The sequence below is a fragment of the Drosophila nasuta genome, chromosome 2L (genome assembly GCF_023558535.2).
Source record: "Drosophila nasuta strain 15112-1781.00 chromosome 2L, ASM2355853v1, whole genome shotgun sequence".
In the NCBI taxonomy this organism is placed as follows: domain Eukaryota; kingdom Metazoa; phylum Arthropoda; class Insecta; order Diptera; family Drosophilidae; genus Drosophila; species Drosophila nasuta.
The window spans coordinates 2,869,396-2,896,176 of NC_083455.1; the positions used below are offsets into that span (position 1 = coordinate 2,869,396).

Consider the following 26,781-nt stretch of genomic DNA (forward strand, 5'->3'; position numbering starts at 1 on the left):
CTAAATCACTTGAACTCATTACTTTTGAATCTAGTAAGAGTGACCCGCCATATCCATCATTTGGAACATACTCTGAAGCAATTATCTTCCCTTACGGGAAAAAATTGACTACGAATCCATAGTGTTCAATAAAAAAGTTTTTACCAAATAAAATCTCATCTAATTAATGTAGCTCTAACTCAATTTCATGGTCAAATTAGTTAGTACTTGTTGTGGGACGGTACATTTATAGAAAGTTAACCATTTTGATAAAAATGAAACACTAATTCTTAGACACTAGATTACATAGAACTATAATTTTCAACAGCAGTTGTTATTGTTGCACGCAGATCAAATTTGTTTCAAATTTTAGTCACACCCCGTATTATTCAAAATGCATAGCCGGTATCTCACAGTCGATCACACTCGACTTTTCTACTTGTTTGTACTTTTACAGTTTCATACGTAAATGAACAAATAAATGTTCTTTTAATGGACTTACCATATATATGTAACAAGTAAGAAAGCTACACTTGAGTGTGTTTGACTGTGAAATGCCCGATAGCAATTTTTTTTGAAAGCAGAACAGAATGGTTTTAACTATTAAATATACTAAATTAATATACCACAAAACACCAAAAATATACTAAAGGCAATATTTGGTGTATTTATATAGTACTACATTTAAAATACTTGTGTACTTTGTAGGGTCGGAGATGACTCTTCCTGTCTGTTACATATATTTCATGGAGGCACACAGTTATAATACGCTTTTACTCTACGGGTACGGGTATAAAAAATGTGCCGATGAAAATGGAGCTTGCGTGTTTATTCAGCTATTCTACATCCGACATTAAAACTCTGTGCTACGAGAACTCCACAAATCCATAAGTCATAAGCAATAAGAAACATGAAAGGAAGCTACAGTCGAGTGTGCCTTATTGTGAGATACCCGCTACCCATTTTGAATAAAAGCATAATATTGCGGTATTATTCTCCAAAAATTCCGAAAATATATTACCAAAATACTAAACATGTACTCAATGGTATATTTTGTATATATCGATATAGTATCACATTCAAAATATACCATAGACGGCACAATATACCAGATTGTCAGCCAAAGCAAATAAGACCGCTAGTAAGTAGGCGCGCTGATCTATATAAAAGTATTTCTTTAATAACTTCGACAATTTTTATCTGAAAGAGACCAAGTTTTCAGGAATCCCAATTACTGTAGTGTACTAAAACTCGCGGCCCTAGCTTTAAAATTACGCTTGTCATGTGATTTTTGTCAAATTGAACGGACGGAAGTGGGCGTGGCAAAAATTTTAAACAAACTTGATCTGCGTGCAAACATAACAAGTGCTATCGAAGAAAAATGATAGGGCTATCTCTTATAGTCTCTGAGATCTAGGTGTTCATACGGAAAGTTAGACAGACAGACAGACGGACATGGCTAGATCGTCTTGGCTGTTGGGGCTGATCAAGAAAATATATACGTTATAGGGTCGGAGATGCCTCCTTCTACCTGTTACATACATTTCCTGCCGCCACAAAGTAATAATATTCTTCTACCCTATGGGTAGCCGGTATAAAATGAATCGGTTTAGATTTTTCTAAATAATTTGTAGCACTTTCGACTGTTGTCAGAGAAAACCAATGATCTTAGAGCAAATAATGTTTTTAAAATGGTAGATCAGCCCAATGTTAGTTTCACTCTAGAATTATTTTTTACAATAAGACCAAGTTCATTTGTAAAACTATTTAATAAAGTGCACATTGTAACAAGTTCTTATATCTATGTGTGATACAATTTCGGTTCCAACCTATTTATCCATTTAAGTGTGGGCCAATTTTTGATTTAGAAAATGAATTCCTCAATTTTTCGGCCTCCTTTGCGGTGCCTCTTGATAACCTTCTTGCCAGGCTTTCTCATGGCCTTCCACTTGTGCTTCCTTCTGGTCTTCTTAGATCCGCTGCTGGATGATGTCGATGTGGTTGAAGTGGTGTCAGATGAGGAGGCAGTGGTTGTAGCGGTATCACTAGCGGCCGTTGTAGTCGTTGCCGTATCGGTAGCCGCAGTTGTTGTTGTTGTTGATGTTGACGAACTTTGACATTCTATTGTTGGTAAGTAGGAAAGACAAATGGCCACTAAGGCACACCCCAATAAAATTGTAGTAGTTCTCATCTTCAAGAAAACTATTTGTGAATGATACTTTTCTTTCACAATTAACTGCCTTATATACTAAGATGAAGAGAATAAATTTATTTGCTCAGTAGGTTTCAAATTGACATGTTAAATAAATAAAATATACATACATATAAAAATAGCGAAAATTGGGCTATTTGAAGAAATGTGGGAAAAGCGTATTATATGTTAACTGTGTGCCTCCATGAAATATATGTACTACAAAGTACACAAGTATTTTAAATGTAGTACTATATAAATACACCAAATATTGCCTTTGGTATATTTTTGGTGTTTTGTGGTATATTAATTTAGTATATTTAATAATTAAAACCATTCTGTTCTGCTTTCAAAAAAATTTGGCATCGGGCATTTCACAGTCAAACACACTCGACTGTAGCTTTCTTACTTGTTACATATATATGGTAAGTCTATTAAATGAACATTTATTTGTTCATTTACGTATGAAACTGTAAAAGTACAAACAAGTAGAAAAGTCGAGTGTGATCGACTGTGACCGGCTATGCATTTTGAATAATACGGGATGTGACTAAAATTTTAACAAATTTGATCTGCGTGCAACAATAACAACTGCTGTTGAAAATTATAGTTTTATGTAATCTAGTGTCTAAGAATTAGTGTTTCATTTTTATCAAAATGGTTAACTTTATAGAAATGTACCGTCCCACAACAAGTACTAACTAATTTGACCATGGAATTGAGATAGAGCCAAATTAATTAGATGAAATTTTATTTGGTAAACACTTTTTTATTGAACATTATGGAGTCGTAGTCAATTTTTCCCCGTAAGGAAAGATAATCTTTTTTTTTTTTTTTTTTCTTTTTGTCACATCAAACCAAAAAAAGTGACACAAGCTGAAACCAAGCAAATTCCAGTTAGTTAGCATCAACCGATGCTGAGTTCACTCGGTCAGTTTGAGCTTTGAAGATTATTAAAGATACTTCGAAGAATTGATCACAATATTAAATTTTTTATCACAAAAATAAAATTACTTCAGCTGTGATCCCAACGGATCCCGCAGTACAGCTAGAGATGACACCGTGAGCAGCCAAACACAACACTCACGACGCGTGACACGAACTCGATATTAATCAGCACGAGTTTGAAAGGATTGACGATTACGGATAAGGCACGAAAGCGAACTGAGAGATAAGACAGACGCGATTAAAATTCGTGACGCGAAAGCGATATTAATCAGCACGAGTTTGAAATGATTTAGACACGAAAGACGTTATTAAAACGCGATCGAGTTACGAGTAAGACACGAAAGCACGCGGACAAAAGCCAACTAAGAGTCACGATAGACGGGTGACAAGTAATAAATGAACACGAGTAAAGCACTAAAGCAAACTAAGGGATACGGCAAAACGAGTGACACGAACACAAAACAATGACACGAAGACGAAACGATTATCGATCAACGAAAACGATGAAACGACACAACACACAACACAACACACACAACGCGTGACACGAACGTGAAATGAACGAGCACGAATATGAAACGATTGAGTCATAACTTAGGCACGAAAGCAAACTAAAAGTAACGATAGACGCGATTTAACGATGAAACGGTTAGGGCACGAAGAAAGCACGAAAGCCAACTATGAATCACTTCTAAGGCACGAACAAGACACGAAACGGCACGAAACGAAATGGAAAAAAAAACACATATTGACAAAGTTTCTTTCATTCCCCCTGCAGAACTGGAGGTGTCGATTGGCCATGGGTTACCTCGCCGATCACTACATGGGTACTTACTAAAGTGACCCTATAGTAAACGAACGTCGAACCACCGAGCCGACTCGAGTTTGCGATTGGCCCTGGGTAAGTGCTTACCTCGTCGATCACTACATGGGTACTTACTACTAGTAAGTTACTAGATTAACCCTATAGCAATCGAACGTCGAACCACCTAGTTAATAAATGTATGCGTTTTAAAGCATAAGTACAAAATAACGGCAAGCATCGCTTTTGTTTTTGTTATTTTGTGGAAAGGGCATACACAAGATTAAAGAAAAAATTTCGATTACGCTTTACATCGCTGTTTGTTTACGCGTCTTTGTTTTATTTTGTGCTACTCTTTTACTCAAACGCAGCTGTGTTTCCTAGATGATGAAATTATTGCAAGCATTTGAGTTGAGAAGTGCAAAGCGGATCCGCGATCAATTATTAGGTGAGTTACTTAAAAAATAATTTATGTATGCATTATATGTTTAATGTGTAAAATATTAAATAAACAGATAATAAAAGAATATCAAGCAGTTTGTATAATGCATAGTTCTACGGTGGAAAGCGACAATGTGCCTAAAGAAGAGGAAGTGGAAATTATGGCAGAAAATCTACGTTATGGAAATAATGACAGGGGAATGCGGGCCAAAAAAGAAGACAATTTCTTTGGTGTTATGATCGGTGAGTATTTTAAAAGATAATTATTTAAAAATCATTATCCACTTTAATCTATTAAAACTTTTTAATCCTTTATTTCCAGATTCCATAACTGAGGACCAGTTGAGAAAGGCCTTGCAGCTCCAAAAAAAAAAACGATATTTTAAAACCCAAGTTGCCTTAAAGTAATAAAAGTATCCGACTTATTAAAATAAAGAAAAATTAAAATTAAATAAAAACTGTAATTGTAATTGTAAATTTTTTTTAATTTATAATGGCCGACCCCTCCATGTAAGCACTTATTTTAGCGACAATTCAATGGGGTCTGATGTAAGCACTTATTTTACCGGCCGTTCCGTGGGGTCTAATGTAAGTAGTTTCTTTAAAGACCCCAATATGTTGCACTATTTCACTAGTTCGTGGGTAATCGAGGCGGTGGCGATTGACCCTATTTGCGGACATTTCATACAAAAACGGAAATTAAAAAAACGCATGGCTAGACGCCACTTTGTAAGAAGTGCCTGGCTCCTGGTAAGTGCTTATTTCACCAGCAACGAACTAGCGCTCAGAACTGCAGGGTCCATATAACAAATATGTTAATTGTAGCATATTTTCAGGAACTATATAGAAGACGCTTCATCGTAACCACTGTGCAACGAAACGAAGACAAACTATTGAAAAGACTTTTTTTCGCTGACTTTTTCAGTCAATCGGTCCTTTAATGAGTCTCTCTGCGCGAGCGTCACTCGTATCTCTCATTGAGCGATGTTCGGTAAGCGAGAGTTTCGTGATCGGCTCATCGTAATGCGTTCAACAGAAAACCGAAACCGACTTTCCAGAGTATGTTCCAAATTTTGGATATTGCTGGGTCACTCTTACTAGATTCGAAAGTAATGAGTTCAAGAGATTTAGTAATGTGGGTTAACGTTCAAATTTCTGCAATTTATCTATATTTGGATTTTGATGTAGATGAGCGGTAGCCTTACACAAGCTGAATTAACTCTTAAAACTCCATAATGATGAACAAATAATAACTATGAATCTAACAAAATATTTTCTTTCCCACATTTCTTCAAATAGCCCAATTTTCGCTATTTTTATATGTATGTATATTTTATTTATTTAACATGCAAATTTGAAACCTACTGAGCAAATAAATTTATTCTCTTCATCTTAGTATATAAGGCAGTTAATTGTGAAAGAAAAGTATCATTCACAAATAGTTTTCTTGAAGATGAGAACTACTACAATTTTATTGGGGTGTGCCTTAGTGGCCATTTGTCTTTCCAACTTACCAACAATAGAATGTCAAAGTTCATCAACATCAACAACAACAACAACAACTGCGGCTACCGATACGGCAACGACTACAACGGCCGCTAGTGATACCGCTACAACCACTGCCTCCTCATCTGACACCACTTCAACCACATCGTCATCATCCAGCAGCGGATCTAAGAAGACCAGAAGGAAGCACAAGTGGAAGGCCGTGAGAAAGCCTGGCAAGAAGGTTATCAAAAGGCACCGCAAAGGAGGACGAAAAATTGAGGAATTCATTTTCTAAATCAAAAATTGGCCCACACTTAAATGGATAAATAGGTTGGAACCGAAATTGTATCACACATAGATATAAGAACTTGTTACAATGTGCACTTTATTAAATAGTTTAACAATTGAACTTGGTCTTATTGTAAAAAATAATCTAGAGTGAAAGTAATATTGGGCTGATCTACCATTTTAAAAACATTATTTGCTTTAAGACCATTAGTTTTTTCTGAAAACAGTTTAAAGTGCTACAAATTATTTAGAACAAGTAAGAAAGCTACAGTCGAGTGTGCTCGACTGTGAGGTACCCTTTACCCATTTTGAATAAAAGCAAAATATTGCGGTATTATTTTCGAAATATACCGAAAATATAAAAATATTCCAAATAGTATATTTTTAATATCGATATAGTACCACATTCAAAATATACCATAGACAGCTTAATATACCAGATTGTCGGCCAAAGCAACTAAGACCCCAGTAAGTAGGCGTTTTTGCTAACACAAAAGTATTTCTTTAATAACTTCCACAACTTTTATCTGATCACAACCAAATTTTCAGGAATCATAATCACTATTGTTATTATCGTACACAGCTGTAGCTTGAATATATATATGTATATAATTGTGTGTTTCGCGTAACGCGAAGGTTAAAGAAAAATAAAACAACGATTTTATTTTTAAATAACTTGTAGACGAACTTTATTGGTACTGCAAGATTAGCGGGCTACGCGTCTTGTCTGACGAAATTGTCTTTAAAAACTAAATTTACAATATCATATGTTGAGTTTGAACAAGAAACTTCTTATTGCGACTTAGAGCTAACATATGTGTAATGTTTTGTGTATGTGTTAGTGTTTTAATGCTGAGTCCTCAAATTGCACTCGAAAATTTTAAGTGGCGAGAAGTGGATCTTTTTGTTTGACGTTAGTCGCCGCCGCGACGAATTTATTTTTAGAATATGATCTTTATTTGAATGCAATAAGATATTTTGGAGATAGGGGAATAATTACGAGAACGTGTCACGTACGAGAAATAAGTGTGGTGGTTGATATGTCGCTATATATATACATATATATACTTTATAGGGTCGGAGATGCCTCATTATAAAAATCTAAACCTATTCTTTTTATACCCGCTACCCATAGGGTAGAATATTATTACTTTGTGCCGGCAGGAAATCTATGTAACAAGTAGAAGGAGTCATCTCCGACCCTACAACGTATATATTTTCTTGATCAGCGTCAACAGCCGAGACGATCTAGCCATGACTATCTGTCTATCTGTCCGTATGAACACGTAGATCTCAGAGACTATAAAAGATAGACCTATAATTTTTCTTCGATAGCATTCGTTGTGTTTGCACGCAGATTAAGTTTGTTTCAAATTTTTGCCTCGCCCACTTCTGCCCCCGCAAATTGACAAAAATCATATAACAAGCGTAATTTTAAGGCGAGTTTTGGTATACTACAGTAATTGTGATTCCTGGAAATTTGGTTTCGATCAGAAAAAGATTGTCGAAGTTATTAAAGATATGCTTTTATATAAACAAAAACGCCTACTTACTAGGGGTCTTATTTGCTTTGGCTGACAATCTGGTATATTGTGCCATCTATGGTATATTTTGAATGTGATACTATATCGATATACCAAGTATACCATTTAGTACATTTTTAGTATTTTGGGAGTATATTTTCGGAATATTTGGAGAATAATACCGCAATATTTTGTATTTATTCAAGATGGGTAGCGGGTATCTCACAGTCGAGCACACCCGACTGTAGCTTTTCTACTTGTTTTATATTGGCATCTGAATTGTTGTTAACATTCACGTAACTTTACGATTATTAGAGTTAGAGGATCAGCATAACGCTAATGCTTAAGTTCAGCATTATTTGTACTTCATAATAACCAAGGATATAGTAAATGTACAAACATTTTAAAACTTACTTAATATTCATACCTAGAGAACTAACAAGAATTGTGTTCCCGACATTATAATTAACCTCGTCGATCATCTATATAAAAACTGAAGACTCTTCGATTCATATATATATTTTATACTTATACTACAGCCTGAATCGTAGCACACAATAGGTTCACTCCATAATTACACCCGCTACCCATAGGGTAGAAGCGTATTACAACTTTGTGCTTCCATGAAATGTATGTAAAAGGCAGAAAGAGGCATCTCCGACCCTATAAAGTATATAAGTATTTTGAACGTCGAACTATATAATTATATATATATATATTTGGTGTTTTGTGGTATATTAATTTGATACATGTTATAATTAATACCGTTCTGTTCCGCTTTTAATAAAAATGGGTAGCGGGTATCTCACAGTCAAGCACACTCGACTATAGCTTTCCCTCTTGTTATATATATATGTAAATCCATTAAATGAAAATTTATTTGTTCATTTACGCAATAACTGTAAAAGTACAAAGAAGTAGGAAAGTCGAGAGTGCTCGAGTGTGAGATACTGGCTATCCCATTTGAATAAAACGGGATGTGACCAAAATTTGCAACAAAATTGGACCTGCGTGCAACAAAAAACAACTGCTGTTGAAAATTATATTTCTAACTAATCTAGTGTCTAAAACCTAGTATATAATTTCTATAAAAGTACCATCCTACAACAAGTACTAACTAATTTGACCATGAAAAATGAGTTATTCCTAAACTAGATAGATGAGATTATATTGGGTAAACACTTTTTATTGAACACTATGGAGTCGTAGTAAATTTTTTCCCGTAAGGGAAGATAATCTTTCCCAGAGTATTTTCAGTTAATATTGAACACCAAATGATGGATATGGCTGGGTCACTCTTACTAGATTCAAAAGTAATGAGTTCAAGTGATTTAGTAATGTGGGTTAACGTTCAAATTTCTGCAATTTTTCTATTTTTGGATTTTGATGTAGATGAGCGGTAGCCTTACACAAGCTGAATAAACACTTAAAACTCCATATAGCCGATGAACAAATAATAACTATGAATCTAACAAAATATTTTCTTTCCCACATTTCTTCAAATAGCCCAATTTTCGCTATTTTTATATGTATGTGTATTTTATTTATTTAACACGCAAATTTGAAACCTACTGAGCAAATACATTTATTCTCTTCATCTTAGTATATAAGGCAGTTAATTGTGAAAGAAAAGTATCATTCACAAATAGTTTTCTTGAAGATGAGAACAACTACAATTTTATTGGGGTGTGCCTTAGTGGCCATTTGTCTTTCCTACTTACCAACAATAGAATGTCAAAGTTCATCAACATCAACAACAACAACAACAACTGCGGCTACCGATACGGCAACGACTACAACGGTCGCTAGTGATACCGCTACAACCACTGCCTCCTCATCTGACACCACTTCAACCACATCGTCATCATCCAGCAGCGGATCTAAGAAGACCAGAAGGAAGCACAAGTGGAAGGCCGTGAGAAAGCCTGGCAAGAAGGTTATCAAGAGGCACCGCAAAAGAGGCCGAAAAAATTGAGGAATTAATTTTCTAAATCAAAAATTGGCCCACACTTAAATGGATAAATAGGTTGGAACCGAAATTGTATCACACATAACATAGATATGAGAACTTGTTACAATGTGCACTTTATTAAATAGTTTTACATATGAACTTGGTCTTATTGTCAAAAATAATTCTAGAGTGAAACTAACATTGGGCTGATCTACCATTTTAAAAACATTATTTACTCTAAGATCATTGTTTTTTTCTGACAACAGTCGAAAGCGCTACAAATTATTTAGAGAACTCTAAACCGATTCTTTTTATACCGGCTACCCTTAGGGTAGAATAATATTATTACTTTTTGCAGGCAGGAAATGTATGTAACAGGTAGAAGGAGGTATCTCCGACCCTATAACATATATATTTTCATAATCAGCGCCAACAGCCGAGACGATCTCGCCATGGCCCTCTGTCCGTCCGTCTGTCTAACTTTCCGTATGAACACCTAGGTCTCAGAGACTATAAGAGATAGCCCTATCAGTTTTCTTCGATAGCATTTGTTATGTTTGCACGCAGATCGAGTTTGTTTAAAATTTTTGCCACGCCCACTTCCGCCACCGCAAATTTATTAAAATCACATAACAAGCGTTATTTTAAAGCTAGAGTCGCGAGTTTTGGTATTCTACAGTAATTGGGATTCCTGAAAATTTGGTTTCTCTCAGATAAAAATTGTCGAAGTTATTAAAGAAATGCTTTTATATAGACAAAAAAGCTTACTTCCTGGGGGTCTTAGTTGCTTTGGCTGACAATCTGGTATATGTCTATGGTATATTTTGAATTTGATATTATATCGGTATACCCAATATACCATATATGTTGCTTTTATTCAAAATGGGTAGCAGGTATCTCACAGTCGAGCACACTCGATTGTAGCTTTTTTACTTGTTTCATATTGGCATTCCTATCGAATATTGAATTGTTGCTACTATTAACGTAATTTTACGATTGTTAGAGTTAAAGGTTCAGCATAATGCTAATGCTTAAGTTCAGCATTATTTGTATTTTGTAATAACCAAGGATCTAGAAAATGTTCAACATTTTAAAACCCACTTAAAATTCATACCTAAAGAACTCATTGGGTGGCAGGAAGGTTATAAGGAGGCACCGCAAAAGAAGCTGAAAAATAGAGGATTTTTTTTTAATAAGGAATTGGAATTTTTAAAAATACCTTGTATAGTTAAAAAGATTTGAAACGAAATTGTATTACACCTAGATGTAGGAACTTGTTACATTGTGCACTTTATTAATTAGTTATACAAAATTAGCCAGGCTCTTTTTCCATATACATATACCATTAATAATAAGGAAGAATACTGAATTGTTTATCAATTATCTGAATCGCTTTGAGTTCCATAATGTTTTTGATATACTATATGCAATTTTTTCTGGAATAGGATCTAAGAATAATTAAAAATTATAATTAATTATAAAATATAGCAAACAAAAACACAAAACATAAATACTAAAAATATACCAAAGAACATTTTAGGTATATTGAAACAGTCCTACTTTCAAAATATACCATGCAAAATACACCAGATAGTCAGTCAAAGCAACAAAGAGCCCACACAAAAGTCTTTCTTTAATATCTTCTACACTTTTAATCCGATCGCAACCAAACTTTCAGGAATGATAAAGACTGTAGATATTATTCAATGCAACACTGTCTCTCTCTCTCTCTCTTATGGTGTCTAAGTTCTAGCTGATCATACAGACCGACAGACGGACATGGCTATATCGCTGCGGCTGTTGACGTTGGTCGAGAATATATATATTCATCTACCCAATGGGTAGCGGGTATAAAAATTTCGCATTTCTATATACGTACATAGAAGGCAGAATAATGCATATCTAACCACATAAAGTACAACTATTTTTGATCAGGATCAACATCCAAAACGATATAGAAATGCTCGGCTGTCTGTCGGTATGTTTGTTTGTCTGTCTGTCCGTTCGTATAGAAAACTAGATCTCAGGCACCAGATTAGGTAGAGCTATATAATTTATTAATTTATATAATTTTCAAGTTCGAAACTTTGGTTGCGATCAGACAATAATTCAATCTGGTGTATTTTCAAATTAAACGTAATAGTAAATTAATACTTCAAACATTTCTATATACTTTACAATTTTTGCGGAATATTATTTGCAACTTTTAAGAAACGTAATAATTATCAGTGATCTTAAATTATATTACATTCAGACCAAGATAATTGTTTTGTGTATTTTTTTCAATCAATCACAAAATGCTGCAATACATACTAACTTCAATGAAACGATACCAACTGAAATCAAATCACGTTTTTAACTTCGTATACAGAAATTCACTACTGATAGTATTTGAAATAATCAGAATATGAAGAAACATTTTTTTCACAAAATGAGTTTAATATATGAGGAAATATATTTAAGGAAATATAATAGAAAATTAATTTTTTTAAACAAAGCATTTATTAATATATTAATATGTATTCAAATATTTTGTATTGTTATGTAAGTTGTAAATGAACAATAATTAATGTTTTTAATTATTTTGCAATGTAAACATTCACATTGAAGACAATGGTACATAGTGATGATTCTGGTACTTATGAGTAAAAAAATGAAATGAGAAAAGCTATTGCGGATTGAGTAAGCCTTGTATTTTATTTACCTCAGAATAGTGCGTTTCTTCATTAATTTTTAAAAGCTGAGGTGAGAGCAAAAAATATAAGTCAGAATGCAACAATTTGTAGACGAAGAATACTTGTGAATTTGCTAACCCAAAACAGGACATTTGCATGCCAACATGCAAATATGCTTGGGGTTACAATATGCTACCCTTTAAGAGTATCGCTACGTTGTAGCACATTACACGTCGTAACTGTGAGGACGCTAATAATCGTTGGCATGCGGCGCCGGTGGTCGCCAACTGGCATATTAAACAGAATGACGCCGACTTACTGAAACACACGTTCCCATACTCCAAGCAGCTTAGTCAAAGCCAAACGCCTGAAGCTGTGCTAACATTTTCATGCCATTTGATTTTACTTGGCATCGTTATCTCCCTAGCCGCCTGGTTCCATGTCCTGGCAACACATGTCCTTGCGTGGCACTGAGCGTAGACAGCACCCCAGGCTATTAGGCTTATCGTTTTCATAATTTACTAAAAATAATAAGCAGCCGAGATTTGTCTGCGCTAGTACGAGTGCAAGTATTTGTGTTTCTATGCGTATTGTATTTGTTACGCGTCTACATGTGAATGTGCGACAATGCCTATGGCGACTTATACTGAGATTATGTGGCCAAGATATGTTCGACTGACGACCACCAATAAGGCGAAGGTGAAAATGAGGTCAATGCGGTTGATAATATATACAATGCCAGTGATTTGTAATCGCAGTAAAAATTAATGACAAATCGAAGCAGATGGCTGCAATAGCGGAATTGTAAAGAGAGCTATGCTAAGTATGATATGTTGACGACTGTTTTTTTGACGACTGTGCCTAAGCGAAGAAAGGGTTCGCTTTTGTATAGAAATCCCAAATGTGTATCCCTTTCAGTTGAAATGACTTTAATGCTTTTGGTCTTCCTTTCAGTTGAAATGACTTTAATGCTTTTGGCTAACTGATTTTTGAAGGCAACTAAATGCTAAAAGGTCAAGTGGGATTAATTAGTTGTGTCCTGTTTCCCTTTCCTATTGTTCCAGTCTGACACTTTTCTTGGTTTGCATTGTTTTTCTGTTTTTGTTTGTTTTCTGGTTTTTTTTTTCTTTGTGTGTGAAAGTTTAATGAAATTGAATTTAAACAAATGAACTTTTAACTTCTTGAGCACTTTTTTTAAGCGGAACCTTTCTTGATCTTCAAAGACTGATGCAATACTCTACTAATTGGGTATTTTACCCTATTGTTTCAATTCAACTATTAGTTAACGAGAAAGCTACTCCTTAGCACTTTGTTTCTCATTGCTAACATCTGCATTACTGTATCGCAGTAAACATTCAACATAATAATTTTATTTGAAACTTTACTAAGTGATATAATTGCAAAATACAATATGTATCAAATTAGAGAAACTGTTGGTTGTCTAGTTGTTAAGCAGTTTCTTTTATACCTTCCCGAAAATTGTTTATTTGAATTTCTTTCGCATTTTTACGTACTAAATATTTTACGGTAATAAAGTGCAGCAATCAGAGCACTCAGAGCAGAGCAGCTGTACTCTGATTCTGGGCTACTGCCAAATAAAAAATGCATGACACGGAGCCCAGTAAAATCCTTAACAAAGCTGACAGGTTGTATGTACTGTGCGAATACTTTTTTGAGAGAGTGCGAACCACCGAATAAACGCACACATACACGGACAGAGATTCACACCTGCACCTGAACGCCTTACAGTGCGCATACAAAGCAGTCTGCTTAAATATTTATAAAGATAACCAAAAAACAAAACGAAGCAACTACCCCAAAAAGAAACATACGCATGAGTGTGAATTTGAAACCAACTAATGAAAATGCGAACATTTAACAGGTAGCTAATTTGACAATGACCAAACGTCGCAGCTGTGATTTATTGTAAACTCCTGTGCTTCTCCCCTTACCCCTTGGGGGCCACACAATCAAAAATCGCTGAAATGATTTATGGGCATCGAGATCACCGGCTGCCGCCTACTGAGTTGGCCAGCTGAAAAGGCGCTTAAAGCTGCCTCGTCGTTCTGACTTCAACTTAATGTCAACCATGTTCGCTTGTGTATTATGCAAATTTGTTATGTAGTATGTTATATATGTATATGTATGCATGCGCGGATATGTCCATGTCGGAGGACATATCCAAATATGTGCCAACTTCCGCCAACTTTCTTGTCATTACTTTGAGCTTGTTTAAGCTGCGTTTTATGAGTATATCTATATTTCCAAAAAGGTAATGAAGTTTGTATATTATATGTTATTATGTTACTACATATTAACTTGAAATTGTTTACTTTTGTAGATCAGCTAACTTGATGATTACAGTACGATTGATTTATTTCTTTTCGTACTCCATTCGGCATTCCCCCATTTCGATAATATCTGAATATCAACAAATAATTAATTAGTTATGAGTCTTACAAAATATGTTTATCTTTCGCTTGTCAAAAGCAATTATTATATATACTACTATTATCACTCTAATATTATTGAAACTACTTATAACTACTATTATTTTTATTATTAATAACTAATTTTTAAGCCCATTACTCCTAGATTAGAAGGGTATTATAATTTTGTGTCAACAGAAAATACAAAAGAATACATACAGAAAGAGTCATCTCCGACCCTATAAAGCATATATATTCTTGATCAACGACAACAACTGAGACAATATAGCCGTGTTCGTCCCTTCAAATGAACACCTATAAAGGATACAGCTATAATTTTCAACACGTTATTGTTACACGCAAATCAAGATTATTTTACATTCTTGCCACGCACGATTTTAAAACTAAAGACGATTTTTTGCGATCAGATAATAATTGTAAACATTTCTTTAGAAATCATTTGATATGACAAGAAACGTCTGATGCAGCCGGGTCTTTCTTTCGTTGTCAATGGGTATATTTCTACTTTGTGGTATATTTTGAATGTAGTCGTATATGGATATATCAAATATAGCATTCGGTATATTTTACTATTTAATCTTTACCATTTAATTAGAATTTCACATAAATTAAGGTACTTGCGATTATTCTGATTTTACTTTTAAGTTTCTTCATAAATTTATAACACCAGCCACAAAGCACATATTTGAATTATTTTGATTTTTGTTTTAGCCAGATGTTCAGTCAATTTGATAGTAATTATTTGTAGAGTTGTTTAAACAATGCTGTTTGTGGTTCACCTTACATATTTATACGAACTGACTAAATTCGTGATTGAACTACTTACTTGATGTCAGCTTAACTTTGTAAGCTGAATTGATGCAAATAAAAGCCACATTCTATAGCGGATCTGAAATACATTTGATTTTCACTTGACCGTACAGCAAATTTATCTATACTCAGAGAGAGAGAGACAGAGAAAGAGAGAGAGAAAGGAAACAAAGCCTCAACCGCATTTGCATAACCACACAAAAAACCATATCATGCTCTATTTACATAACCAAACTGTGCTTTGCACTCCATTGAAACTTTTGCCAGCCAACAACGTCAAGTATACGTCATGTATACTAAAAATAAAATAAAATAGAATAGAATAAAATACCACGAAAAATAAAGAAAAATAAAAATGGCAATAGAAACTAAACTAAAATGTTGCTAACGGCCATTAAGTAGAAATAGTTGAGTTGAGTTTCGAAACTTGTTTAAAAATACTTCAACATTTTTGCCTAAATTCAAGTTGAAAGTTTGTATTGAAGAGCAATTACAAGACGACATGGATGGTCAAAAAAAGTTCCACTTGCTGAAACTTTTGCCCAAATAGATTGAAAATATGTTCAAGAGAAATCAGCATAAATAGTCAAACTATGCTTTTATCATTGTCTCAACACAAGTCACACACATGATCGATTGTATTTATTACTAACACTTAAGAAGATATTTAAAAATTTTGTAAAAATATAATTTTGATAAAAGACTAAATTTACCATTTCATTTTAATATCTTTGTAGCAAAATAAAGCATGTGAGCTCACACTCACACTGCTTTTTCTAGCTTATCAAAACGTGGTTACGATTTCAAGATACACATGAATACCAGAGCCAGAACTTTAAAAGGTTTGCCGATAACTTAAAGATATGTTGTTGAGATGTATCAAAGCTGAAAAACAGAATTCTCTTTACATAACATAAAAGAGATATGGCACGTAGGTAATGTTTAATGATGTTCTATACTCCATATTCATATATTATCACTAATGTTGAATTCATACCGAATTGTAGCGTCTGCTCGCACTCTAATTAAATTGTGCATACGCCATGTGTGGCTCAAATTAAATTTGCCAACACACAAATAACGGCAGCTGAGTTTCAGTGCGCAGGCTAAAATAAAAATTTACTTTTGGCCAATTTTTATTAGGCCGCTGCGGTTGCTGCCTGCCTACAGTGCTCTTCATACAAATTAATGTGTCTCGGCTCCCTCCTGTGTTGTCTTGTGCTGTGTTGCGTTGTTCTTATGTTCGTTGTCCTCCCTGGTTGGCACGCATGTCCTTAAGGCTATTTGCTATGCCTTGTGCATTAATTTCATGCTTTAATGCCTCTACACATACATATATACGCATATATATAAACACACATTTACAACACACATACAACAAGAGAGAAACAGAACCAAGTCATTCAAAGTGGCTGACGTCACAAGTAGAGCGTGAGACAAATATTCCAAAGTGTTGGCGTCAAAACGATTTGTCGTCTAATTGCGGCAGATTTTCACCACTTATACTCGCACACTCTGTATCTGAATACCTAAGATTACATATGTATGTGTATAGTACATATGTACATATATGTGGCCCTAATAGAATTTGAATATTTCATTTGGCATTACGCTTGATTACGCCAAAACAATCTTCCGTTGCTCGCAGTTAGAAACACTTTGAGCTAAAATGTTCTCAAGTCTGCCACAAAATTAATGAAAATTAATTTACTATAATTTAGGTGCATTGAGGTATGTTAAGCACAGCAAATTGAATGCCATTTAAAAATGGTAAAAATTGAAAGTTATTTCGGGTCTGTAAATCAACTCATCAAAATAAAGCTGCACTCATAAATGGCTTTACTGGACCATAACACACACAAACACACACTCAGAAAAAAAACATTGGCAGAGAAAATAGCGTTTGCAAAACAGGCCAAGCCAAACAAAAGCATTAAGAAAATCCTAGCGCTAAGCCGATGAAAATCAAATTGTGCTCCAACAGCTGCCAGCATCCAAATATAAATAAATACGTAAAAAGTGTATAAAAGTAAAATAAAAATGCCACAACACGTTGCATTTGCACACTGTGCCGAGCATAAAGACAAATTGAGTCAAATTTCACATACAAATAAACACATACAAAGAATATCATTTTTACACCACTGCAATAAAGCAAATCTAAATATTTTCACCTTTTTTAAAGCTTTAAATATCTGTATGTATTTATGCATATGCAGAATTACGAATCTTTATTTCAAAGATGTATTTTTAATATTTCTAAATATATATATAAGATGAATTGCAGCTGCAATTTAATTATAACAGAGTTTTTATTGATGTATTAGAAATATAAAAAGTACATAGTTGCATTCAGTTGCCTGTTGCGTTCTGCGCAGAACTTGAGAAGATATTGTATCGAACTATCGATATTTATCGACAGTGTGCCCAGATGAACACTACTAGTCATTACTACTGCTACTTATTGTGAGTAATTTTAAATTACAAACGTCATCAATTTATGAGATTTCGTTTAGTGAAAATCTTAGTCATACTTACAAAAGTCAATAATTTTATAATTCAAAGCTATGTGTTACTTATTGGATAAAGTTTCGATACTCTGTTCTTCTTAACAAAAACGATAGAGAATTTTTCAATTTGTTGCTCCAATGTGCAGTGCAACTGGAGCTTAGTCATACGAGTTTGTATGGCTGCGCGTGTTGTTGGTCAGTTAAGTTGATTTTGTATGCAGGCGCTATGAATTTTATTATCACATAAAATAGCTGGTGTAAAAAAGAGCAACAACAACAAAAATAGACGCTGAAGCTTAAAAAAATAGCAAAGTTCGGGCCAGATAGAAAATGTGGAGGGCGCTCGTTATCAGGCACTTTGTCTTTGGTGGCATTGGGGTTTTTCTAAACTGCATTTTAACGACTCCCTGGGCGCGGCCAGCTAACGTATATTTTGACTCCGTAATACACTCACACTGAATGTGTGTGTGTTTGATATGGTTGGGGGGGCTGCAAAGTATTTTTAACGACAGTATGGAGGATGACCTATGCTGTTTAAGAGCCTAATGAAAATTGATTTCATAAAATTAAATTTTCTTTCAACTTGACCAATTTCCGTTAGGGATTTTCCACATGTCTATTGGCAAAAGAATATAAATGTGAAAGGTCCATAAGGAGTAAGCTTCCATTCCATGACATTCATACATAACGAGTGCACAGCATACTTATTTAATCAATTCTATTCTGTGACTTTCAAATATGCCGTCTCTTTTAAGCAAGATAAAAATGTGATTAGCTTAAAGCAAATATATTCAACAATAACAAATTCCAATTTTACAGACCTTAAATATTTCGTCTGATCTTTAATAAATTTGTGAATAAAACAATTGTTCATACTCATAAATTATAAACCGAAAGCAAAAAAAGCAGGTATTAATCGTGAAACTCGCATAAATAAAATGACATTTGAGTCCACACTCTCATTATTCCCATTGAACAGAGTTTACTTAATGCAAATGAAAATAATTGTGCTATTATGAAACAGTTTAATCATATAATCATAAATTTGAGTTTAATCGCGAAATAATTCATTTAGAAATTAAAACAAAACAAAAGCAAATAAAAATATCTACGTTGCTGCAGCTGTTTATACCCACGGAATGTTAAATAAATTTTCAAATAAAGTGTTTGAGTACATTTTTATACCCGCTACCCACAGGGTAGAAGGGTATTATAACTTTGTGCCGACTGAAAATATATATAATAGGCAGAAAGAGGCATCTCCGACACCATAAAGTATATATATTCTCGATCAATGTCAACAGACGAGACTAATAGCCATGTTCCTGTGTCTGTCTCTATGTATAAACTCCTATATCTCAGAGACTATAAGAGATTAAGATATAATTTTGTTCGACAACATTTGTTATGTTTGCAAGCAGATCATGTTTTAAGTCTAGAGTCGATTTTTGCTACATACAATAATAACTACAGTATTTATTCCTGTTAATGTGAAGTTAGATAAAAATTGTAGAACTTATTTAAGAAATAAATTTGTATGGACAAAAACGCCTACTTACAAGGGGTAATTGTTGCTTTGGCTGACAATCTGGTATGTTTGGTACTTTATTGTTATTTTAAATGTAAACTATATACCAAATATAGTCTTTGGTATATTTTTAGTACATTTTGCATATTTCAAAATTAACGTCGCACTATTTTGCTTTTTTATAAATGGGTATCGGACATCTGACAGTCGAACATACTTTCGAGTACTTTCGTACTTGTTTTTTTCTGTTTGTCAATTGAAACGTTCGTTACCGTATAATTGCTTATATTTTACGCAAATTATACACAAATAAAAATATTAATCATACGCACAATAAATCCAGGTAAATACAAAATAATCTGTATGAAGAGTTAATAAATAGTCGCAAAATAGTTTATATTTTGGGCTTACAGAAGCAGAAGAACTTTCAAGACAGATTTTATAGACAAATAGTTCTTTTCCGTACAAAGCTAACTCAGTAACGAAAAGATACATACATATATGTCTATGTAGAATATAGCGCATATCATAATTCAATTCTTAAAAATGGATCCAGTGTCAATTAACAATAAATTCGAACTTGATTGCCTAGGCAAATATGCCTAACATATGTATGTGCATAAGTCAAAGAGATATAAGTATTTAATTTCGATATGGAAGATTTAGCTATCAAAAGTTAACATTTAGTAAAATATGAACTGTTGTTTTATGCAAATTGCTATTGCCAAAAATTGGAGAGATAAATGCAAACGGTCAAAACCATAAACAATTATACGCCTCTCTTGCAATCTGCATAAATTATATGAAATTCATTTTCAAACTTTCAAAACCCTACAAAAAAAAAAATAATGAAAAAAATTGTAAATAAATTAAAAAAAAAACAAAATGAAAAGATTTTATACAAAAACCGAATGCAAATGCCAGGGCCGAAAATTGCGCAAATATTTAAACTGCGTTGGGAGTTTTATTTCGTATTGTAGGGATTCGTCAGTCAGTAGCAAAGGAAGTAGGAACCATATCCAATAACGGTCAATGACGGGGAACGTCGGAAAATGTGGGGCATGCAAGCGTATAATTCAATTACGGCTAAAAGCTCCAGAAAACAGCAAGTACCAAGGGCTGAAAAAGCGCGAAACCAAAAAATTGCAATGCCAACCGCAACGAAAACGAAAAGATAACAAAAACAAAACACTCACAATGCAAACACAATAAAGAGCCAAAAGGCACCGAATGGCCTAAAGTGAACGCAAATGCGCAATATAAGTCGCTTGGGCCACTTGAGCATATCATTGACCAGTGAAGCCCAAGCCTAAAGCGGCGGCCTCACAACTAACAAAGAAATCTGAAAGATGAGCAAACCATAACCAAAATAAAGAAAGAAAAACCGAAGGCAAAAAAAAACTAAGAACAACAAAAATCAGAACAATTCAGCAAACAATTGAAGGAACGCTGAGCTCAGGACATTACATCCACCCAAAGCGCCTGTCGTCTTACGTGAGTTTGCCATATTTTCTATGTAAATAATTTAAAACGGAAATGACGTAGATTATGTGCCGGCAAACGGAAGTTACTTGGGCTCACCACCAAGGCGCTGACTGGGGCAAACGAGACAAAACATGAATACAAATAATTTGCAAACAATAGAGCCGAGTTCTCGAGCCCCTTCCTAGCCATTGGCCACCCAACAATTGGCTAGAAAGCAAAAAAAAGGCGGCGTTTTGCTCTTACTTGTATTTGCATTTTGCTTGACAGTATTCTTTCTTTTTTTTCCTAACCAAAATAAAATTCAAATTACTGTGGCTGGGAAAAATTGGAAAAATGCCGCATGCGCATTTTTTCAACGTCTTGGGTTATTCTTTATCCAAAGCATTTGCCCAATTTACCAAAAACTATTTGAAATCAGAATCTCATAATACCGGCTTCTATTTCAGCTGATGTTCTAAGAAAATTAAATTCTGAGGTTTGAAGCTGAATGTTTTTTTGTTGGTTTTAATAAAAAAGTTGTAAATCACAAGAATAATTTGAACATTAAAGTGGGCATATCATTAAAAGTCTTTAATACATAATTAAGATCAACAAACCTATGTAAAATTCTTATTCGTTAATGACGCGGTTGTCGTCAAATAAGAATTTTTTAATGCGCTATGATATGACATAATATAGAGCAAATAATTCTACAACACCTCTTAAAGTTTTGTTTCGTCGGTCGTATTAGAATGGGAAAACGAAAAGAAGCGAAATAAAGTATGAAGAATACTAGCACAAAGAATAATGTACAAAATGTGCTGTTTTTGACTATGTTTGCATTTTATGTTTTCAAGTAACAATAATAAAAAGCACACACGCTTTTATTTGAGCTACACAGAAATAGTTCTAAAATCAAGATTTTGGTCTTAGTGCTAAGAATTATAGTCTCAAAAGTGCGTCATGAACATGAATAATATTGTTAGCGAACACACTTTGAAAATGTAAAAAAGAAAATTTAATAAAGGGCCCATCTTCTTATTATTATGATGAAAAAATTTATGGTTACTACTACTACTATAAACAAAAAATAATTATTAGAAGTTCAAAAAATTACTTAATTATAATTTACTGTCTTTTTGTAATACTTATTAATTATTCTGCCATTTTATGATTTAATTAGCTCAGTTTATTCAGTTAAAATTTACTTACGAAATATTTATTATACCCGCTACCCATAGGGTAGAAGGGTATTATAACTTTGTGCCGGCAGGAAATGTATGTAACAGGTAGAAGGAGGCATATCCGACGATATAAAGTATATATATTCTTGATCAGCGTCAACAGCCGAGACGATCTAGCCATGTCCGTCTGTGTGTCTGTCCGTCCGTCCGTATGAACACCTAGATCTCAGAGACTATAAGAGATAGAGCTATAATTTTTTTTCGACAACATTTGTTATGTTTGCACGCAGATCAAGTTTGTTTCAAATTTTTGCCACGCCCACTTCCGCCCCCGCAAAACAAAAAAATCGAATAACAAGCGTAATTGTAAAGCTAGAATTGCGAATTGGTATATACAATAATAACTATAGTATTTATGATTCCTGAAAATTTGGTTGCGATCAGATAAAAATTATCGAAGTTATTAAAGAAATACTTTTGTATGGGCAAAAACGCCTACTTACTAGGGGTCTAATTTGCTTTGGCCGACAATCTGGTATATTGTGCCGTCTATGGTATATTTTGAATGCGGTACTATATCGATATACCAAATATACCATTTGGTATATTTTTTTAGTATTTTTAGTATATTTGGTATATTTTTTATAATAATACCCCAAAATATATTTTTAGTATTTTTGTAGTATAATTGGTATGTTTTGAGAATAATACCGCAAAATATATTGCTTTTATTCAAAATGGGTAGCGGGTGTCCCACAGTCGAGCACACTCGACTGTAGCTTTCTTACTTGTTATCATTGACTTGAGCAACATCACTTCAATTTGTTCAAAGACAAATATAGTTATTTGTAATGCATAGGGATATTGCAACACATAAAAACATTGAAATACGAAGGTTTACTTAATAATTGCGAACAACATTTAAATAGTACGATTTTTTATTTACCAGCCAAGATTCTTGGTAATATGTAATTAAAGATCTACTGCAGCAATCCACAAGCTTTTACATAGAGTAAAGGTGACAGCTTGATACCCTGTAATGTCTTAACTAAATTTAATTCAATATTCCGAGAGTAAAAAGAAATCTTTATTTGTTTATTTTTTGATTTAAGTAAATATACATAATTGATTTGTTCATTCTAAGAACCTACTGGAATATTAAAGTACTACAAAAACTTTACCCACAATCTGATTCTTAACAGGGTACAAGATGATGCTCGACCTTGAGATACATACTTTTAAACTATGTGGCGACAGCCGATGGAAATTGTGTGAGTATATAGCAACCAAAATGCGACAAAACAATAGAATAGTCACAATAAATACTCGACTGAGCAACGCTAGAGCTTCGTAAAAATTACGAGCTAAATGGCGGCAACAACTGCGAAGTGCCCGCATGACAGCCCGACTGACTAACTGACTGGCTGTTTGTTCAGAAAATTCAATTTTCAGCAATGGTGGGAAATTGATGTCAAAGGCGTAGTCCGGCCAAATTCATTGACACATAAATTTGGCTGGCAGTGAAAACAGCTTTAATGAACGGTTACTGGCGAGTGCTATACAAAGCAAAGTCATATCGAGTCGACTTCCTGCACGACTGTTTTCGCTCTCTCGTTTTTTGAGCCGTTTATTCATTGTATTTCATACAGTTGAGAGTCAACACAGTCCACTTCAAACAACGGCAGCACAATCCGCAGACCATTTCCAAGGAAATCCGAAAAGTAACGGAAACAATTTACTTAATAAACCCACGTTGCTTCGAGCATCGACAAAAAAATACCTTTGAAAATTATAAACAGCAGCTGAAGTAGCGGACCGGACTGGGAGAGAGACAGAGGCAAAAGCAGAGATAGATACAGAGACTGGGCACTGTCAAAGGCAACAACAGCGAAAGGGGTTAGGGCCAAAATCCCAAGCAATGTTGCGAAAAACCTCCATAAATTATAAATATTACGCAAAAAAGGCATTGCCAAATGGCCGTTCTGAGCTGGGGCCCAGTCACTATTTACAACTAAACGACCCGATGCCAATGGGTCTATATGTATGTATGTACGATGGCCTTTTGTGAATTGCCTAAAAGGATTTCGATAGAATACCAAGGCCACAATGCATTATAATTTGCCAGGATGGAGACTTTAAGGACTGTGTGTTGAGTTGTTTTCAAATGTGATGTGTTCTGTTATGTTGTGTGTATTTTGGGTTGGGTTCAATGTGGATCACCTTTAGGGCATGGACACAAAATGCTAAAAATAATATAAAGACATTTGTGAATATTGGGGATAAACTATTTGCCAAATATGTAAAATAACAAATACCTAAAAATGGGAATTTAATATATCACTAATGAAATTACAAACAACAAAGTTCTTTACTTTAAAGATCGAGTGACATTTAAATGTGGTTACCAAGTGCTTCTATCTTAATCATTAGTTAAGAGTGTAACTCCGAATCGATAAAAATGTGAGTAAGAATTCCGCAATGCAATCGGCAAGCGAATGGAAAAATAACAGCCAATGTCAACACACTCGCAGCACACAGGTGAACGTTCAAAAGTCGTCCATAAATTTGACTTATCCGATGCAGCTAATTGAATTATCACCCAAAGGCTATAAAATAGATATTCGCGAGAGCGTGAAAATACGAAAGGGAGGCGAGTTTAAAAGGCACAAGAAGCCGTTAACCTCGATGTTGTTGGCTGCGCAGTTTGGTCCGAGGAGAGAAACAAATAAATAAAATACACTTTTATTACTTACAAACATACTTACGCACACATACAAATGTGCACGCATATGTGAGTTTGTTTTTTGGTTTTATGCAAAGTTCTTTGCACAAAACATTAAACTTGAATGCTGAAGGAAAAAAGCCGAGCATAGCATACTTCTGTGCGGAGGCATAAAAATCATTTAAATGTTTGTTTGTCCCACGCTCAATGCATGAATGTGTTCGTATGAATATTAATAATCAGCATAAACATAAACATACTCGTAAATATAATACATGCGCCACATAATGCTGCTAAATGTAAACTCCCCTACATACTGAGTGGAGGGCACTGCGAATGCGGCTTGGCCGCACAAAAACAACAACAACTACAGCAACAGCAACTGGGGAACGCACGCTGCACTGCTTTGGGTATTTGGCCACAGAGCTGCGCTTAATATTAAATTATGACTCACTTTTCGCTTTTATGGCATAACATTTACAATTGAAAAGATTTCGCTTCCAGCCGCCCTCCTCCTGCTCACGTTCCCGCTCCCGTTCCAGTTTGCTGCCATTTAGTGTCCGAAAGTTCATTACGCTGTTCAAGGACATCGACAAGAGGCTTATGCAAAACTTGCCACAGCTATAAACCAAATTAATAGCCCCAAGCTGAGCGAATTTTGACGCGGCTATTACCCAAAAACGAGTTGTGTTTGTTTTCTACTTTTTTTGGTGGTTGTATTTTGTTTTTGTTTTTGGTATTTCGTCAGTGAATTAATAGCTTCCATCCTTGGATTCGGCTAGAGCTACCAGGGTATGCTGAGACAACAAAATGCGACACTTTTAGCCTGTGGATTCCGATAAGCCTCGAGGCCAGCGACAGGCAATTATCTCATCTTTGCAGTCGCCCTTAAGCTGTGCCTTGGCTAACGACATGGATAAGAACTGTTCTGAGAGATTTTGTTGTGAAATGGCGTGAAAGATTTTAATGAAATCACAAGTATTGTTGACAAATAATAGTTCTCTTGACTGTCACAAGCTTTAGTTTGTGTCAAGTACAAAAGCTCACTTTAAGCGTAAAAAAGAGTTTTCAAAGTTTCTTATTCTTAAATAATTTCAGTTCTTACACATTTTTACTTATAAATGAAGAGTTTTAAATAAAACACTTGATATTCGCCTTTTAAATCACTCCGAGCAGAAGATTCATTTGCTCTAGGAAAAGACCCAAGGTCAATTCCAAAAGAAACGAGAAACGAAATAAGAAAGCTACAGTCGAGTGTGCTATGAGAAACCCGCAATATAGCAAATTAATATACCACAAAAATACTGAAATATGCCGAAGGTTGTATATCAAATTTTTAAATATTTATATATACTACAACATTTAAAGTATACCATAGTTTGCCAAATATACCAGATTCTCACCAGATCACCTACCAGGTATAAAAACTCATGCTGCAACAATTCGTTTTTAAAATTTATGCAGTATCGAAATTCGACATTGATGATTCTTAAAAAAATTCGTATATAAGAATGAACAACAAATATTTTGAATGGTATACGATAATCTAATGAAAATGTCAATATTTATCTATTTAATAAACACCTAATTCAGTATTTATTCGATTAAATTCCTGGTTAAAATTGAATCTTTAACTAACTAAGTCAAGCTGAAATATTTAAAAAGCTTGGCTTGCAGAATGCTGTGTTTCGTTAAGCAAACCACACAAAGCACTTAGGATAAGCTGTCAAATATTTTAGTCGGCTCGACGCGATTAGAAGCAGCCGCAATTGTTGTAACGTTTATTGTTTTGCTATATTTTGCGCACAGATATCGGAAAAAATCCCG

At 34.3% G+C, this 26,781-nt stretch overlaps 2 protein-coding genes across 7 annotated transcripts in view; both read right to left on the bottom strand.

The window, feature by feature from the left end:
• LOC132783610 (uncharacterized) overlaps nt 1-26,781 on the bottom strand; it is a 177,997-nt gene that overhangs the window by 141,317 nt on the left and 9,899 nt on the right. The window lies entirely within an intron of this gene.
• Nucleotides 1,754-25,956, bottom strand: LOC132783615 (uncharacterized). Of its 4 annotated transcripts, none has more exons than XM_060788894.1 (2): nt 25,409-25,956; nt 1,754-1,958 (listed from the first exon to the last, which is right to left on the bottom strand). In XM_060788894.1, the coding sequence occupies exons 1-2, from the start codon at nt 25,542-25,544 to the stop codon at nt 1,915-1,917; spliced, it is 180 nt and encodes a 59-aa protein (XP_060644877.1). In that variant the 5' UTR covers nt 25,545-25,956; the 3' UTR covers nt 1,754-1,914. The 4 variants fall into 4 exon arrangements, with proteins under 4 accessions (XP_060644877.1, XP_060644875.1, XP_060644873.1 ...); XM_060788892.1 differs by having other exon boundaries at nt 1,754-1,961; XM_060788890.1 differs by having other exon boundaries at nt 1,754-2,227.